General features: G+C 44.6%; 1 protein-coding gene across 6 annotated transcripts in view; it reads left to right on the top strand.

Annotated features, from left to right (window-relative positions):
- COL14A1 (collagen type XIV alpha 1 chain) overlaps positions 1 to 17,695 on the top strand; it is a 161,205-nt gene that overhangs the window by 3,873 nt on the left and 139,637 nt on the right. For 5 of the 6 annotated variants that reach the window (XM_066623748.1, XM_066623744.1, XM_066623743.1 and 2 more), the window contains exons 1-2: positions 10,835 to 10,901; positions 11,125 to 11,252. In XM_066623748.1, coding sequence (XP_066479845.1) covers positions 10,885 to 10,901; positions 11,125 to 11,252 — 145 coding nt within the window. In that variant the 5' untranslated portion in view covers positions 10,835 to 10,884. Of the gene's footprint in view, positions 1 to 10,834; positions 10,902 to 11,124; positions 11,253 to 17,695 lie in introns of those variants that run through there. The other variant, XM_066623746.1, reaches the window with a different exon arrangement.

Below are 17,695 nucleotides of genomic sequence, written 5' to 3'. Positions count from 1 at the left end.
TCCCATTGGAGTAAGGCAGGGGTGTCCAAACTTTTTGACAGGAGGGCCACATCATCTCTCTGACACTGTGTCTGGGGCTAGGGAGAAAAAAGAATTAATTTACATTAAAAATTTGAATAAATTTACATAAATGAATTTATTAGAGATGGAATTTATATGAATGAATGAAGGTCTCGCAGTAGCTCAAGGCCTATAAAAGGCCTTGCACAAAGCAAGGCCAGCCTTTCCTTTGCTGCCACTGCTGCATCACAGATGTGAAACAGCAAGTAGTGGAGGGGGCTCTTGTCCCACAGCTCAGGTGAGAGATTAAACAGTCGTCCTCATGCTAAGAGCAGTTGCGTTGGGCCAGCACAGGCTCCAGCAAGTTTCTGGAAGGCCAGAGGCTCATTGGAGACTGCGGACTCCCTGCGGGCCAGATTGGAAGCCCCTGAGGGCTGCAAGTGGCCCCCAGGCCGGGGTTTGGGCACCCCTGGTGTAAGGGGAAAAGTGCTTTTTCTCCTCTATTATTCATGAACTTTGTAGGATGCTTCAACAATCCTACCCCCCCCCCCCCAGCATTCTAGAGATGTCCATGTGCAGGCAGGAGGGAGTTTGACAAGTTCCAATGTCCTGTCCATCCTCCCATACTTTAAAGGATTGTTGACATGTGAAATTCAAGTCAATTTATGAATATGGTCAAAGACCAGCATAAACAGAACACAGCAACATTGCCTGTGACATGTGAAGTTGTACCTGTGTACAGCTGTGAATATGGGCATAAGCCCACTTGTGTGGAGGTGTGTAACTGTGGCTATTCTCCATGGTTTCAAACATGGCAAAACCCTTCCCTGTCTGGCACAGTTCAAAAACCTGCCCTCCCCCACACCCTCATGAGACCTGTCTGTAGAGTCAAACTCTGAACCCATGGGGAGATTCTCTCCATGATTAGACACTGGGCACCCAGTATCCTTAATCATGGGTAGAATTGTTCCCCGGGTATAGCATTTGGCCCGCTTGGAGGCAGGCTGTGCAGCATGGCCTTTCCCAGTTTGAAGAGACACTTGACGAACAGTCTGAGGCAAAGAAGGAAGGTCCATAGCCAGGGAGACAGACCAGGGACAGACTGCACTTGCTCCCAGTGCGGAAGGGACTGTCACTCCTGAATCGGCCTTTTCAGCCACACTAGATGCTGTTCCAGAACCACCATTCAGAGCGTGATACCAGAGTCTTTCGAGACTGAAGGTTGCCAACAGAAAGACCAGTGATTTTCAACCTTTTTCTTCTCATGGAACACTGACAAGGCACTAAACTTGTCAAAGCACACCATTGGTTTTGGACAATTGACAAGGTACACCAGGCAGCTTGCTGGTGGGGGGGGGGCTCATATCTCCCCAATGGCCCTATTAATAAATGACCCTCCCCCCAAATTCCAATGGCGCACCTGCAGACCATTCACGTACTGCGGCACAGTGGTTGAAAATAACTGATCTAGACTCTACGCCAGCAGTTTTCAACCAGTGTGCTGTGGCACATCAGTGTGCCACAAATGGTCCACAGGTGTTTTGGGGAAAGTAATTTTTCATTAGGGTCTTTGGAGATGTGAGCCCCCCACTGGGCAGCACAGTGTTGTCAAAAAACTGATGATGTGCCCTGAAAATTTTAGTGCTTTATAAGCGTGCCATGAGATGAAAAAGCTTGAAAATTGCTGCTCTGTGCGGACAAACTCTGTACGCAGTATGGGCTCATCCATGCAGCCCCTTGATGTGAGTTGCATCAGTGGCAGATTGCAAGGGGTCTGAAGATTCAAGGTTCCTTTCACCTGCCTCCCTCTAACCTGCCTCTCTCTAACCTGCTGCCAATGCACACCACCAGGATCTGCTTCCCACTTGCCCAGGTGAGAAGCAGATCATTTTCCTCCTTACTGTGGTTCTCACATACTGCTGTGAAACCAGGAAGTCCTGCACTTCTGGTTTTCATGGCAGTGTGCAAGGAGCATGGTAAGGGTTTGGGGGTCATTTTTTTTTTTTTTTTACTGAGGTGGCAAACCCAGGATGGCTTCAGGCAGCAATTCAGGATGCCCCACCCCGCCTGTACTCATGGGGGTGGGGCTTTGGAGTGTGATGTCAGCAGGGGAGGGGCTTGCCAGAATGCTCACAGTCCTTGTTCAAATGTGGGGACTTTCCATGTTAGCCTGTACCTGGGGACAGTTAGTCATGTATTCCATTCAGTGCAGGTACAATCTGTGTTCAGTGCACACGGATTGCTGACCTATAAAAATAAACCGAAGTAGGGACAGACATTCACATGGAAATGTGTGCACAGGTACCAACCTTCTGTACGAAAGTGCACATGACTCAAATATTATACAATTTTCTTTGGATTCTGGCCCAATTATGAGCAAAATTTGGAGTAGTAATTATTGCCCTTAAGGCCTGAAATGGTTTGCGGCCAGGTTGTATAATGGACTGTCTCCTTCGACATAAACCTGTCCACCCACTCTGGTTTTTGATGGAAAACGTGGGTCTTCCATGTGGGTCTCACCCCTGTGGATGGTGGAGACCTGGGATGGGGCCTTCTTGGTGGTGGTGGCCATGTATGCGTTTTAGAAGTCTTGCCTGGTTCCTTTTCTCCTACTGTTCAGATATCATGTGTATCTTGTATCATGTGTATCGATCTTATCTGGTGATGCTTGACTTCAATGGAAGGTCACCTTACCTGCTCTGTCTATTATTTTGTTCTATTTTAGATTGTTTCTGTTTGCTGCAGTTTTGTTAATTCTTAGTGGTATGATGGTTTATTATATTTTATGAGTCATAAAATTAAATTTATGGCTTTTAGCCACCCTGGGGGTTTTCTGTCACTTTTACAACAGAAAGGGGGATAAAAATATTTTAATCAATAAATCCACCTAGAAGTCCTGGCCACTTTCCAGATGTTTGTGGCCTGCCTATGGTTACTTTGACATGTGCTTTAGGCTATACAGCAAAGTGTTGTGCATCAAAGAGCATACAGACGTGCCTGCAGAACAACTCTTCAGTGGAATGTTACTTAGAGGCTGTGATCCTGTGCATAAGTTACTTGGCATTAGAAGTCCAGGATCTTTTCTTTTGTCTTATTGGTATCCCATCCTTGCTCTAAGAAGCTCAGGTTGGTGTACAAGGTTCTCCATCTTGGAATATATCTTCACAACAACTCTGTGAGGTAGGCTGGGCAGAACGCTAGTGACTGGCCCAAGATCACTCAGTTCTTTGGGAATTTGAACCCAAATCTCACCAGTCCTAGTTCATGCTGACTCTCAGAAATATTTCCTGCAATTTATCTAACATGGAGCACTATGCAGCTTGCATGGGGGGATTTATTTTCATGGGGCTGGATTTACTTGACCCAGGGAATGGCCTTCCGGGCCTCATCAGGACAGGGTGTAGCCATTGGTCAACTGAGCAGCAACCCAAACGCAGCAAGTGTTTACCGGAGCTTTTCCATCCTCGTCCTCCCCTCAAAAAGGAGACTTAGGACCCAGAAGATAACCAGGCTGGGTGGGTGGAATGTGTGTGTGTGTGTGTGGGGGGGGTGAAGCACAGGGGAATATAAGGAGAGGGCCAGGAATGAGAAAGGTCTGGTTTAAGGCTAGACTAGAGTAGCTGGAAGGGATGCTGTAGAACAGTGTTTCTCAAACTCTGGGTTGGGACCCACTGGTGGGTTGTGAGCCAATTTCAGATGGGCCCCCATTCATTTCAATATATTGATCTATTAGAATTGATGCTGCCATGGTATGTGATTGTGTTTGGGGAAATGTTACACATCTGTACTTTTAACAGGCTACTAAGTATATGCTTTTAACAATGGTAGTCAATACTTCTGGGTAAGTGTGGATAGGATTGCAGCCTAGGATTGTTAAAAAAATTTTTCCTGCTTGATGATGTCGCTTCTGGTCATGACATAATTCCAGGGGGTTGTGACAGATTCTCAGACCCAGAATTAATTAGCTGCAGGATCATTGCTGTGTCACCTCACTTCAGTAGGCAGTGTCTAGTGGAACAGGGGTATCATGGAGCCAAGTGGACTTGCAACAAACCTGATTTTGTTCTCTTGTGCAAATTATGAAAATGAATTTCTCTTGGGATTCAACACATGAGAAGTTGTCCCTTTGTGAGTGATTAATGCTTGATGTTGTTAAATAATTGCTAAAGGTGGTTTTCAGGAGGCTTTATTAGTCTGGCTGTGACCCTACCTCTTCCTGGCGGGGAAGGACTGTATCAAAGTGGTTGCGGTGCGACATTGTGAATGACAATGAGTATGGGGACAAGGCGTGTGGGACAGAGTGTGGAGTAATAAGCAGTCCTGACAGGCAGTAGATGCTCCGCAGCTATTTATTGACGCCCTCCAGTGGGGCCAGTTCAGATAAGAGAAAACAGGGTGGAGTCTTCCCGCCCAGGTAGATTTCTTCACCTTTCATCGGATTCCCAGTGGGTCTGGTCTAGGTGGAGGCTCTGCATCCAGTGGCCCAAGGGCCTGTGGGGACAACGAAGGGCTCAGGCCACCTGCTGCTGCAGGAGCAAGGATGGGTGTTTGAGGACTGGGTCCTCCCAGTTGTATGGCAACAGGCGAATACCTGTCCGCTCCTGGACCTTGGAGGGATCTTGGCAACTCTGCCATGCCCTTGCCTTGCTTGCTTGAGGAGTTAAATCAGATAGAGGTTAAAAGAGAAGATGTTTCAGACCTCATTGATAAATTAAAGATCAATAAGTCACCGGGCCCTGATGGCATACACCCAAGGGTTATTAAGGAATTGAAGAATGAAGTTGCAGATCTCTTGACTAAGGTATGCAACTTGTCCCTCAAAACGGCCACGGTACCAGAAGATTGGAGGATAGCAAATGTCACGCCTATTTTTAAAAAGGGAAAGAGGGGGGACCCGGGAAACTATAGGCCGGTCAGCCTAACATCTATACCGGGTAAGATGGTGGAATACCTCATCAAAGATAGGATCTCAAAACACATAGACGAACAGGCCTTGCTGAGGGAGAGTCAGCATGGCTTCTGTAAGGGTAAGTCTTGCCTCACAAACCTTATAGAATTCTTTGAAAAGGTCAACAGGCATGTGGATGCGGGAGAACCCGTGGACATTATATATCTGGACTTTCAGAAGGCGTTTGACACGGTCCCTCACCAAAGGCTACTGAAAAAACTCCACAGTCAGGGAATTAGAGGACAGGTCCTCTCATGGATTGAGAACTGGTTGGAGGCCAGGAAGCAGAGAGTGGGTGTCAATGGGCAATTTTCACAATGGAGAGAGGTGAAAAGTGGTGTGCCCCAAGGATCTGTCCTGGGACCGGTGCTTTTCAACCTCTTCATAAATGACCTGGAGACAGCGTTGAGCAGTGAAGTGGCTAAGTTTGCAGACGACACCAAACTTTTCCGAGTGGTAAAGACCAGAAGTGATTGTGAGGAGCTCCAGAAGGATCTCTCCAAACTGGCAGAATGGGCAGCAAAATGGCAGATGCGCTTCAATGTCAGTAAGTGTAAAGTCATGCACATTGGGGCAAAAAATCAAAACTTTAGATATAGGCTGATGGGTTCTGAGCTGTCCGTGACAGATCAGGAGAGAGATCTTGGGGTGGTGGTGGACAGGTCGATGAAAGTGTCGACCCAATGTGCGGCGGCAGTGAAGAAGGCCAATTCTATGCTTGGGATCATTAGGAAGGGTATTGAGAACAAAATGGCTAGTATTATAATGCCGTTGTACAAATCGATGGTAAGGCCACACCTGGAGTATTGTGTCCAGTTCTGGTCGCCGCATCTCAAAAAAGACATAGTGGAAATGGAAAAGGTGCAAAAGAGAGCGACTAAGATGATTACGGGGCTGGGGCACCTTCCTTATGAGGAAAGGCTACGGCGTTTGGGCCTCTTCAGCCTAGAAAAGAGACACTTGAGGGGGGACATGATTGAGACATACAAAATTATGCAGGGGATGGACAGAGTGGATAGGGAGATGCTCTTTACACTCTCACATAATACCAGAACCAGGGGACATCCACTAAAATTGAGTGTTGGGCGGGTTAGGACAGACAAAAGAAAATATTTCTTTACTCAGCGCGTGGTCGGTCTGTGGAACTCCTTGCCACAGGATGTGGTGCTGGCGTCTAGCCTAGACGCCTTTAAAAGGGGATTGGATGAGTTTCTGGAGGAAAAATCCATTATGGGGTACAAGCCATGATGTGTATGCGCAACCTCCTGATTTTAGGAATGGGTTAAGTCAGAATGCCAGATGTAGGGGAGAGCACCAGGATGAGGTCTCTTGTTATCTGGTGTGCTCCCTGGGGCAATTGGTGGGCCGCTGTGAGATACAGGAAGCTGGACTAGATGGGCCTATGGCCTGATCCAGTGGGGCTGTTCTTATGTTCTTATGTTCTTATGCTTCACTCTGCAGCCCAGTTCCTTCCTTGACTTTCCCTTTTGCCTCCTTGGCTTTTCCTTGTCTCCACTCATTCCTGCCTACTTGGCCCTTGCTCCTACTCTTCTTGATCTCTGTTTTCTTCACCCTTCTGTCCCCTTTACGTACATCCTCTTTGCCCACCTGGTCTCTCTGTTCATTCTTGCACCTTCTCATTCTTTCCTCCTTCCTTTCTCTTTCCAACTACATTCCCTGTGTCCTCTTTATGGGCCAGTACCACTGGTCCAACTCCTGCTCTGGCCAAAGACCAGCAGCTGCTTCCTTCAGCACTCCAGCGTTGGTGCTAGCTCAGCTCTGGGTTAGTGCCAGTGGACTGCTGCTGTTCTGCAGTTGCCTGAACCGTCAGGCGGCAGAGAGGTAGGTGGGGGGAAGTGGGGAGGAGGACGGGGGGAGGGTGGGGAGAGGGCAGGGAAGAGGCATGCCAGGGGAGGGAGCGGGGTGGGAGGTGGTACTGGTGGAGCTCTGCACATCTGCATCCAGAGCCTCTGTGTCAGGCTGTGGGCCTGACATGGAGGCTCTTGATTCTCCGGCAGCCCAAGCGTTGCCACAGAATCGAGTAGCCCCATTGCGGGGCTACTTGCCTTACCTGGGAGAAGGGGACAAATGCCCCCTTCCCCTGAGGAGCCGATGGCAGCTGCCCTGTTATGGACAGGTTGCCACAGCAGTCGTTTGGTGCCAGGGCAGTGGGCAGCTCAGGATTGGGCTGCCTATCTGTAAACCACTTTGTGAACTTTTTGTTGAAAAGTAATATATAAATACTGTTGTTAATAATCATAAAAAAAATGTGTTGTATGCCATGCAAGTTCTGCACGTGCCCAGTCTACTTGCAGCCATCTGCTCTGCATTCCCTTCCTCTCGCCCACGACTGGCCTGTTGCCAGAGCGAATGCACATAGCCAAATATTTGTGGCCACCACGTGAAGAAAATGACTGCTGAGCAGATGTATGGAGAAGAGCGTTGCCCTTCCTCTCCTCTTGATATCCACAGCCAAGCTTCACACTATGGCATGTGGCTGGCGCCAGTCCGACTTGGCTTCCCGGAGCCTTGCCAGCAGCAGCTGGACCAGTGTGCTACGCCTAACCTGCCCTGAATGCGTTTGCCACATGTGTGAGAGAGCCAGAATTCATATATGGGGGAAAAAATGACACCGGTCAAATTGTTGCAACATAATATTCCAGCTCTATAATGCCTGAGTAAGATATGCAAACTATTATTTAATTGCCATTATTATTTTGATATCTGGCCATTCCTTGCTGCAGAATTTGAAATTGTTTTGGTGCGGTATCATCCATTTCAAGAGCAGCTGTCCTGCCAAGGAAAGACCCTATTTTCTCTGAGCTCTCCCTGGTTAGTGACTGTTCTTGCTTTGTCCTTATTTTGTCTTTTGGTGAGATCTTCGGGCTTATTGACCCAAAGATATAAACATACAGTACTGAACGTATCCAATATAAAAAACAAATATAATTAAAATCAAACAAATCACTGGAGTGCACAACAAGAAAAAAGCCATGATAAAATACTCATGCAGCACTATTTTCTTTTCAGGTGGCAACATTTAAATGACAGCTAAACCTGTGTCAGCATCTCCAGTTCTATGGCCAGTAGATGTGGTGATGGCCACAAGTTTTAAACACATTCATGGAGGGCAGAATCATGGGTTATGTCAGAATGCCAAATGCAAGGGAGGGCACCAGGATGAGGTCTCTTGTTATCTGGTGTGCTCCCTGGGGCGTTTGGTGGGCCGCTGTGAGATACAGGAAGCTGGACTAGATGGGCCTATGGCCTGATCCAGTGGGGCTGTTCTTATGTTCTTATGGCAGGGCTGTAGATAGCTACTAGCCATGGTAGCCATGTGCAGTCTTTGAGTTCAGTGCAGTGTGTCTTGAAACACTATTTGCAGGGGAGCGATGGTGAAGAAAAAATAGGCCTTCCTCTGATCAAGCAATGTCATGTTTTCCCAATCCTATGTTCTATAAAGAAATGTAATTCCTGGAGCCATGGATATTCTGGCTGCAAAGAACTCAGCAGGGAAGCATTGAATCCAGGGAAAAATTCCTGTGTATTCACTTTTCAGATCTCAGCTTTTTTTCTCCTAAGCACGAATATCGTAGCTGTGGCTATTTCAGTTTGAAGAAAGTAACTGTAGGACTGGGATCCAAAAAAATGAATTAATTTATATTTAAGCTTTCTTGTAACTCGGTGGCACTTTAACTTTAAATAATACAGATTAAGTTGTGCTGTTTGGTCCTGACGATATTTGTGAGTTCTGCTTTTGCTAACATAATGTTAAAGCTCTTTGGATAGTTCATTCAAGTAGCAACAGGAAACTGCTTGACTGAAAAACTTGTTCTGAAACATATTTTACCTGACCCCATTTTTTCAACATATTCCGACCCCATCTGCTATTTTGCCCCAAGCATACAGATCTCCACGACACTTGGATAAACTATCAGCCAGATGATATTGTCTAGGGCAGGAAACTGTAGGTCCACTGAGTCATCCGACTTAAGCTGAGTTTCTCCTGCCTGATTCTATATGATGAATCCTGGGTGTCCTTCCATGATGTCTAGGGTTGCTAGCCTTCCAGTAGACCACTGCCCAGATAGAGAATGAACTGCGAATTAGTTACTGATTCCTCACCAGAAAGCATTCAGAAAACGAATGTAGGGAGAGTTATGCATATGCACTGTGCTGAACCAGCTCCTTCCAACAGAGGCCTCGAACTGTGGCCTCCATAGTCCCCCTACCTGGGTGGGCCTCCCTCCATAAGCCTCTCAAGGATCAACAACGTCTCTGATGTCTCTGAACCCCTGGCAATTTCAACAATAGTGCTAACTCCTGGTGCCAGCCCTGCCCTTGTGCACTTCTGGAAGTTTTCTTATAGTGTTTCTTTGATGCTCTCTGTGGCTTTTCAGCAAGGGAGTGACTGCCTGGAAACTCAAAGAAATCTATGGTTACATGGTGGTGTCCTCTCCTGTGCATTCGTGTAGCTTGGTTGGGTTTGGCTGTTGGGTTGGGTTTGGTCAACTCCAAGGGTATCTTCCAGAAGAGACAAATAGAAAGCTTCTTTGTCCCATGGTTTTGTGACTGGCGGTGTGGGTGAGATTCCGCAACTTACTTCTAAGTCTTTTTGTTGTTCATGTTTATGGTGTTATTTGTCCCACTCTATGGTGGTCTGAGTATGGTGTTATTTGTGCCACTCTAAGTTTGTTCTCACTGAGATGGCAGGGCCAGCCCATCCCTGAGGCCAACTGAAGCGATTGTTTCAGGCAGCAGATTGGTGGGCAATGAACCAGCAATGAAGCTCATTGGTGAGGTTCTCATCTCTGTCTGTGCCTACTTGCCTCTACTGCTCCTTCTCCTCCCATTCACTGAACTGAAAAAGGAAGACAGAGATGGAGAGGAAGAGGAAATGTGAACGTGAGGAGGGTGCTGAACATGGGAGAGTGGGTGGAGCAGAGGTTGGTGCATCCTCAGGTAAGTGGGGGCAGCTTTTTGGCATCAGTCTGAGGTGTGGGAAATCTTGGGCCAGCCCTGTGAAGTGCTAAATCTGTATCAGTTCAGCCTGAATGTGGGGACTCGCTTGATGCAATCAATGTGCCTCTGCTTAAAAACAAAACACTATCATCCTTGCAGATAGAGAACTAGCTTTTTCCTTGACATGCTAATTCTCTACTTGGAAGCTTTATTTTCTGTAAGGAAGAGCATTCTTCCATGTCAGTGGTTCTCACACATTTAGCACCGGTACCCACTTTTTAGAAGGAGAATCTGTCAGGACCCACTGGAAGTGATGTCATGACCAGAAGTGACATCATCAAGCAGGAAAATTTTTAACAATCTTAGGCTGCAATCCTACCCACACTTACCCAGCAGTAAGTCCCATTGACCATCATTGTTAAAAGAATATACATAGTAGCTTGTTAAAAGTACAGGTTTGTAACATTTCCCCAAATGCAGTCACATACCATGGTAGCATCAAGTCTACTATATTAAAAATAAAATATTGAAATGAATGGGGACCCACCTGAAATTGGCTTGTGACCCACCAGTTTGAGAAACTCTGTTCCATGTGATCCTGCATCTGCAGTCTGAAATAAAGTAGTCCAGATGCTGCTTTATCACCTCAGTGAGAACACGGCCAATAAGACTTTCTGCATGATCAAGCATTTTCCAACATTTTAGCTTTCGGCAAGCTAAAATGATGAATGTCCCATCTCATAGACTGGGGAGGGAAAATTTGGCTGCAGGGGATAACTCTCTCTCTCTCTCTCTCTCTCTCTCTCTCTCTCTGAATGCACAGCCTCCAAAGAATTTTAAACAAAACAACCACCTATAAGGTTGATGTTTCAGCTTCAAACCAATGCAACTTACAGTGTGGAGGAAGTTATGATTCAAGGAGCCTCAGATACACCTCTGTTTCTGCCCAACTCGCAATTGTTATAAAAAATTAAATGATCCAGTTAGCAAGGTATGCTTGCCAAAGGCACAAATTCCTTTGCTAAAAAAAGGTGACCAGTTGACCTGTAAAAGAAAAAGAAGATGGACCATTGCAGATACTCTTAAAACACATTTTTGCTATGCAATCATGAAAATTTCCATGAGCAACCCACAAACCTTGCTGAGAATCTTGCTTCTCAGCAAGTGGAATTTGAAATGGTGCCTCCTTGCTGATAATTGCTTCTTTGTTCCAGGTTTGCTGATAATTGCAGGTATTTGATGGTGACAATGGAGGTCCATCATTGGTTCAAGACACTGAGCTGGTTCCTCTTTGTCTTCATAGCAGCCACAGCTCAGTTAATCAGTGGTGCCGGAGGTCAAGGTAAACTTACTATTAAGAAACAATTATGTTTTACTAGGGCTCTCTGATGTGCAGAAGTGGGCTATGGTTTTCTAATATGCAGTTAGTTCTCTCTCATTAAAAAGTTTATCCAGAATTTTCAGATACACTGGAACTTTTCTATTAACTACAAAGGAATAATTATTTCAAATCTAGGACAGATCTCAGGGTACATGATTTTTAGGTAGACTGCCATCATTGGCTATGTTTCTGAGTGCATGTGGAGATCTTCGTGCCATGAAAATTGTGAGGAAGGTATGCTACCTTTAGTTAGGTTATTGTATGTCCTCCATATTGCTCATATCTGTTTTTTCACCCCTGCTTTTGCCTTTGGCTTTGTAACAACTAGTTTAACTCTTAACAAATGTAACGAAAGTGTATTCCATATGGTTTATGATTAAATGATGTGAAAGGATCAGGCTTAATTCACACTTCTGTTTCATTTATTTTAATATTTGTCCCTCAGATCTCTACTTGTGTTTGTTTGGACATACCTGTGCAAATAAAAGCGACAGAGCTCTGTGCCCTGCTGTTCATAGTACCTTTTTCTAGCACTTTTTGCCACTTTGGGGACTCTAATAAACACTTCTAACTGTTAAAAAATGAACCTTGGACATACACAGCAATGAGATCATATTTGCTTATGAATGATGTCTGTTGGTGGCCTGATTGTGCAAGGGGTTGAGTTAGAATGTCCCAAGATACTAGGGGCAGTGCATAGTAGGAAGACCAGCAAGGAAGAGAGGGAGGCAATCAAGGACGTAGCTCCAAATCTACAAGTTCACTTTGGAAGCAGATTTGGATACAGGTGGTGCTTAGATAGCCACTGATTTGACTCACCACTGATACTGAGGCCCACATTTAAATGCCTTGTAACAAGTTTAAAAAAGCACCAAAATCCAATTTCCAACCTTCATGCTGTTCAGCTGCACCAGTGGCAAACTTCTCAGGGTTAAAGATAGCTTTAAAGACCCATTTCCAGGTTTCTTGCCCCTCCATTCTTGCCCCAGAATGCATCAGTATAGACACTATACTGCATTCAGCCACTAGGATGGGGTGAATACCGGAATCTAATAGAATGAAGTTATTCTATTAGGACTAATGGAGGAGCAAGAAACCTGGATGTGGGTCTTTAAAGCTATTTTTCCACTGATTTGGTATCCACTGATTTTTTTTTAATCCACTGAGGGTTCCAGAACGGACCTCAGTGGATAACGAGGCACAACCTGTATTTGCAAACTGAGACCTGTAGCAAATTGGTTTTCAGGTCTTATGTTTCTATAAGATACTATGTGCCTAACTCTCTTCTATACTGTTAAGATTATTCCTTCCTGCTTATGCATATAATTGTTTATTTAAATGTTCCCTGTTGTGTGAAATAATTACTTCCTGTGTCCACTATTGCACTCAACAAGGAAATCACTGTACTATATGACTGCAACCTGCGATGTTGTTTATAGCCTGATCCTATATATATTTACTCACAAGTATGTTCCATGGACTTCAGCAGAACTTCTTCCCAGATATGTCCACATAAGATTTCAGCTTAACTAGTATAAAAATAGATATGGCCTTATCTATAGGAATGCAGTCCAAAACAATAGAAGACACAAGAGGGAAAGTTGTTGCCGAAAAGAGTCTGCGTGTGCTAGACTATTTACTTTGCACTTTAAGCAAAGTTTGAAGAAAATGGTTATTTAAAACACAACAAGTTCCTTCTTTGTGCAGGAAGCTGCTAGTTTTGTGGTTCTCACAGAGGGTGCTTCAGACCACCTTCCATGTCTGTCATCAAGAAACATGTTTCTGGACCACTAACAGCCGCAATGAAAGAACAAACTCTGTCTCTTATCTGCATGAGCCAAAGCCTTGAACTTGTCTCTAGCCTCCTTTTGGATGAATGCTTTAATGCCACTGCTGGCCATTCATGTGTACATTCCTACAAAATCACTTAACAAGCTTGAGCTACTGATTTTTTACTGGCTAACTTGACTGAATTTGGATTGATTCTCTTTCTTTTTGCAAGAAGTGAGATTTTGTTCCACAGGCCTCTGTATTCCACAGAAATAAAGATTTCCAGTTCAGGTTGGTGACCCTGAAGTCATTCCAATCAATATCTTGTTATGTTTGTCCATGAGTTAGATTTTTAACTTTCTCTAGTTGTGTGTACTTTTCTTGTGCTAGAACACTAGTCTTTGCATAACTAAGTTAAATTCTGGTTTTTGGAACCATCTTGGCCCTAGTGTGGACAACTATTGGGATGGAAATTGCTTGGATGTTCTGTTTTGTCCCGTCTCTTTTTGAACAAGCATGAATATTCAGTGAGGATCTAGTTATGTAAAGACTCTTCAGCACAATTCTTCTAGCCTATTGTGTTATAGCTTTCCAGTATATACACAGACACATCTGAGTGATCTGAGCAATCCTATGCATATTTACTTGAGAGTAAGGCCCATGGCACTCAGTGGGATTTACTACTAAGTAAACATGCATAGGATAATCATGTGTGTCTTTCTTTTCTTGTCTGTGTTGGATAAGTGAATGGTTCAGGGGTTCTGGAAATGTGCCTTGATTGGTGATGGCTAATTTATTACCAGTGACATCAGGAGTTCTGCCTCTTTGACAGAGAATGGCCATAGCTCAGTGGTGGTAGATCATAGGTTGAATCCCCAGCATCTCCAGCGACCCTAATGAGCAGTTGCCGGTCAGAGTATCCTCTACTGGGGCAGATGAACTGATTCATCTGAATGCAGCTTCTTCTGCTCTGCTCCTGTGCAAGAAGCGTTCTTACTTAGACCTACAGATACAACCAAATCCAAATGAATCTGTTCTGCAAGTGAACTTTTACCGGTTTTTAACTCATTTTTACCTGTCCCAACAGGGAACACATTTGGCCCCTGTTGTGTATATGCAACATTGGGCATAAATGGCTTAAATTCACACAAAAGTGGTCTGTCCTCGCTTAATTCTAGAACACATGTACCTTTCTCTGATAAATACAGCATTGTGAAAGTTGTACAGTATTCTTGGCAACTGCATTTTGTTTCTATGGCAGGAAGAATCTTGAAACATTGTTCACAATCTAATATAAATTTTTACTTACCCCAGAGATTTGTCCAGAGCATGCATTGCTCAGGAACAGAACGTTTGAACACTTCAAACATAAACAATAAACACAATTTCATATTTTCCTTAACTCCTGGTTGTGAATCATATCCCTATGTGTATTTTACTCTGCCCCTGAGCTAAATGTAAACCTTGAAAATGAATTTCAGGTAATATTTTGCAGCTCCAGTCTGCCTAATTCTGTTACACTAATTTTCAATACCTTGTTTAGCATTCTGTCTCATCACACACTCGCACCCTCCCCCCCCCATAGAGGTCCAAATTTTCAAAGAACTGTGGTGGTTGTTGGTGTGCTTTTCTCTGTGACTTAAGATTGTCTTTATTTTTGATAGAGGTTTGTAGGTGTGGTGAGCATCTTTAAATGCAGGTTGGATCAAAATGCAAAACTTGGGCACATCCCAGAAGAAGTTCAGCAAATATCATTTATTCATCTAATAAATGCCTAGAAGGCTTGTCTGTAACTTTATTTCTCATAAAGGCAGGGGCTTCTGATTTCCTCAACAGTAATACCAGGATGATTCCTCACATTGGGCTGAGATTTACATGCATTTAGACTTGGGTCCCCTCCCCTCCCCCAAGATATCACATTATGTTTATGCAAATATTTCAAAACTATTGTAAAGGCAGTGGCTTTTGACTTCCTCCACAGTCCAATACCAGGAGACCCTGCAAAGGCTGCTGGAGGGACCCTTCCCCTTACTACCAGGCAGGCACCAGTTGCCAGCATGGTCTGATGACACATGGGTTGATAATTTACCCATTAAATCTGCTTCTTTCCCCTGATTCAACATCCTACCATACTTATGCCCCAAGCTCTAGCTTGGTCATGTATGTGTTGTATGTTATTCACAATTATTTCCACTCTTGTAGTGTCCTGCTGGGGAATCCAGTCAGCCCTAAGCCCACATGTGGCCAATTCTGTTCCATTGTAGGTTAAACTATCATTGTCCCTTTATTGGGACAGAAAGATAGGATATAAATTTCTAACGTAAATAAATAAAGAAAAAGATTCCGCAAGTCCTCATTTAAGGTTGTCGATAGGTTCTTGGAAACAGCAACTGTAAATGAACGTAGGTGTCCTGTCTATTAGTGCAGTGGTTCTCACACATTTAGCACCAGGACCCACTTTTTAGAATGAGAATCTGTCCAGACCCACCAGAAGTGATGTCATGACTGGAAGTGACATCATCAAGCAGGAAAATTTTTAGCCATCCTAGGCTGCAATCCTGCCCACACTAACCCAGGAGTAAGTCCCATTTACTATCATTGTTAAAAGAATATACATAGTAGCTTGTTAAAAGTACAGGTCTGTAACATTTCCCCAAATGCAGTCACATACCATGGTGGCATCAAGTCTAATACATTAAAAATAAAATATTGAAATGAATGGGGGACCAACCTGAAATTGGCTCGTGACCCACCTAGTGGGTCCCGACCCACAGTTTGAGAAACATTGTACTAGAGGTTCCCAAACTAAACACTGTAATTTTTTTTCGCTGTGCCCCAGGCATTCCTGCAGTGCCTTTAAATTATCCCGCCGTGCCCCTGTGACTTTAATGAAGCGCCTCAGGGTGCCACAATGCACAGTTTGGGAACTGTGGGCTAAACAGGGTCTAAACCCTGTTTGAAAAAGTTGTGTGGTTTCCACAGGTGCTTGTTTAGTGCATGTTTGTTTTGAGAATGATTATTGGTTGGTTTGGACAATTTTTCCAGGCAAATCAGTCTTTCAGTTATCCATTGCCTTTCTTCACTTGTGATGTTACTGATGCAACCCACTAACCCCTTCATACTTAGTTGATCCACACACAGGAAAACAGCACATGATGCATTTAGAAAAAACGTCTATACAGATGAAAAGTAAACATGGCAAGCTTCTCCTACCTCTCCAGTTTTCTTGATTTCCATGTGTGGTCATCTTTATTTTGAATCAGAACATTTTAAGAACATAAGAACAGCCCCACTGGATCAGGCCATAGGCCCATCTAGTCCAGCTTCTTGTATCTCACAGCGGCCCACCAAATGCCCCAGGGAGCACACAAGACAACAAGAGACCTGCATCTTGGTGCCCTCCCTTGCATCTGACATAGCCCATTTCTAAAATCAGGAGGTTGCACATACACATCATGGCTTGTAACCTGTAATGGATTTTTCTTCCAGAAACTTGTCCAATCCCCTTTTAAAGGCGTCCAGGCCAGACGCCATCACCACATCCTGTGGCAAGGAGTTCCACAGACCGATCACACGCTGAGTAAAGAAATATTTTCTTTTGTCTGCCCTAACTCTCCCAACACTCAATTTTAGTGGATGTCCCCTGGTTCTGGTGTTATGTGAGAGTGTAAAGAGCATCTCCCTATCCACTCTGTCCACCCCCTGCATAATTTTGTATGTCTCAATCATGTCCCCCCTCAGGCGCCTCTTTTCTAGGCTGAAGAGGCCCAAATGCCGTAGCCTTTCCTCATAAGGAAGGTGCCCCAGCCCCGTAATCATCTTAGTTGCTCTCTTTTGTACCTTTTCCATTTCCACTATGTCTTTTTTGAGATGTGGCGACCAGAACTGGATACAATACTCCAGGTGTGTTCTTACCATCAGTTTGTACAAGGGCATTATAATATTAGCCATTTTGTTCTCAGTACCTTTTCTAATGATCCCAAGCATAGAATTGGCCTTCTTCACTGCTGCCGCTTATTGAGTCGACACTTTCATCGACCTGTCCACCACCACCCCAAGATCTCTCTCCTGATCCGTCTCAGACAGCTCAGAACCCATCAGCCTATATGTGAAGTTTTGATTATTTGCCACAATGTGCATGACTTTGCACTTACTTACATTGAAACGCATCTGCCATTTTGCTGCCCATTCTGCCAGTTTGGAGAAATCCTTCTGCAGCTCTCACAATCACTTCTGGTCTTCACCACTCGGAAAAGTGGTGTGTTGTCTTTTGTGTCGTCTGCAAACTTAGCCACCTCACTGCTCACCCCTGTCTCCAGGTCATTTATGAAGAGGTTGAAAAGCACCGGTCCCTAGACAGATCCTTGGGGCACACCGCTTTTCATCTCTCTCCATTGTGAAAATTGCCCATTGACACCCACTCTCTGTTTCCTGGTCTTCAACCAGTTCTCAATCCATGAGAGGACCTGTTCTCTAATTCCCTGACTGTGGAGTTTTTTCAGTAGCCTTTGGTGGAGGACCATGTCGAACGCCTTCTGAACTACAGATATATAATGTCCACGGGTTCTCCCACATTCACATGCCTGTTGACCTTTTCAAAGAATTCTAAAAGGTTTGTGAGGCAAGATTTACCC

This window comes from Tiliqua scincoides, chromosome 4 (genome assembly GCF_035046505.1).
Source record: "Tiliqua scincoides isolate rTilSci1 chromosome 4, rTilSci1.hap2, whole genome shotgun sequence".
NCBI lineage: Eukaryota > Metazoa > Chordata > Lepidosauria > Squamata > Scincidae > Tiliqua > Tiliqua scincoides.
This window is presented reverse-complemented; position numbering and strand designations above follow the sequence as displayed.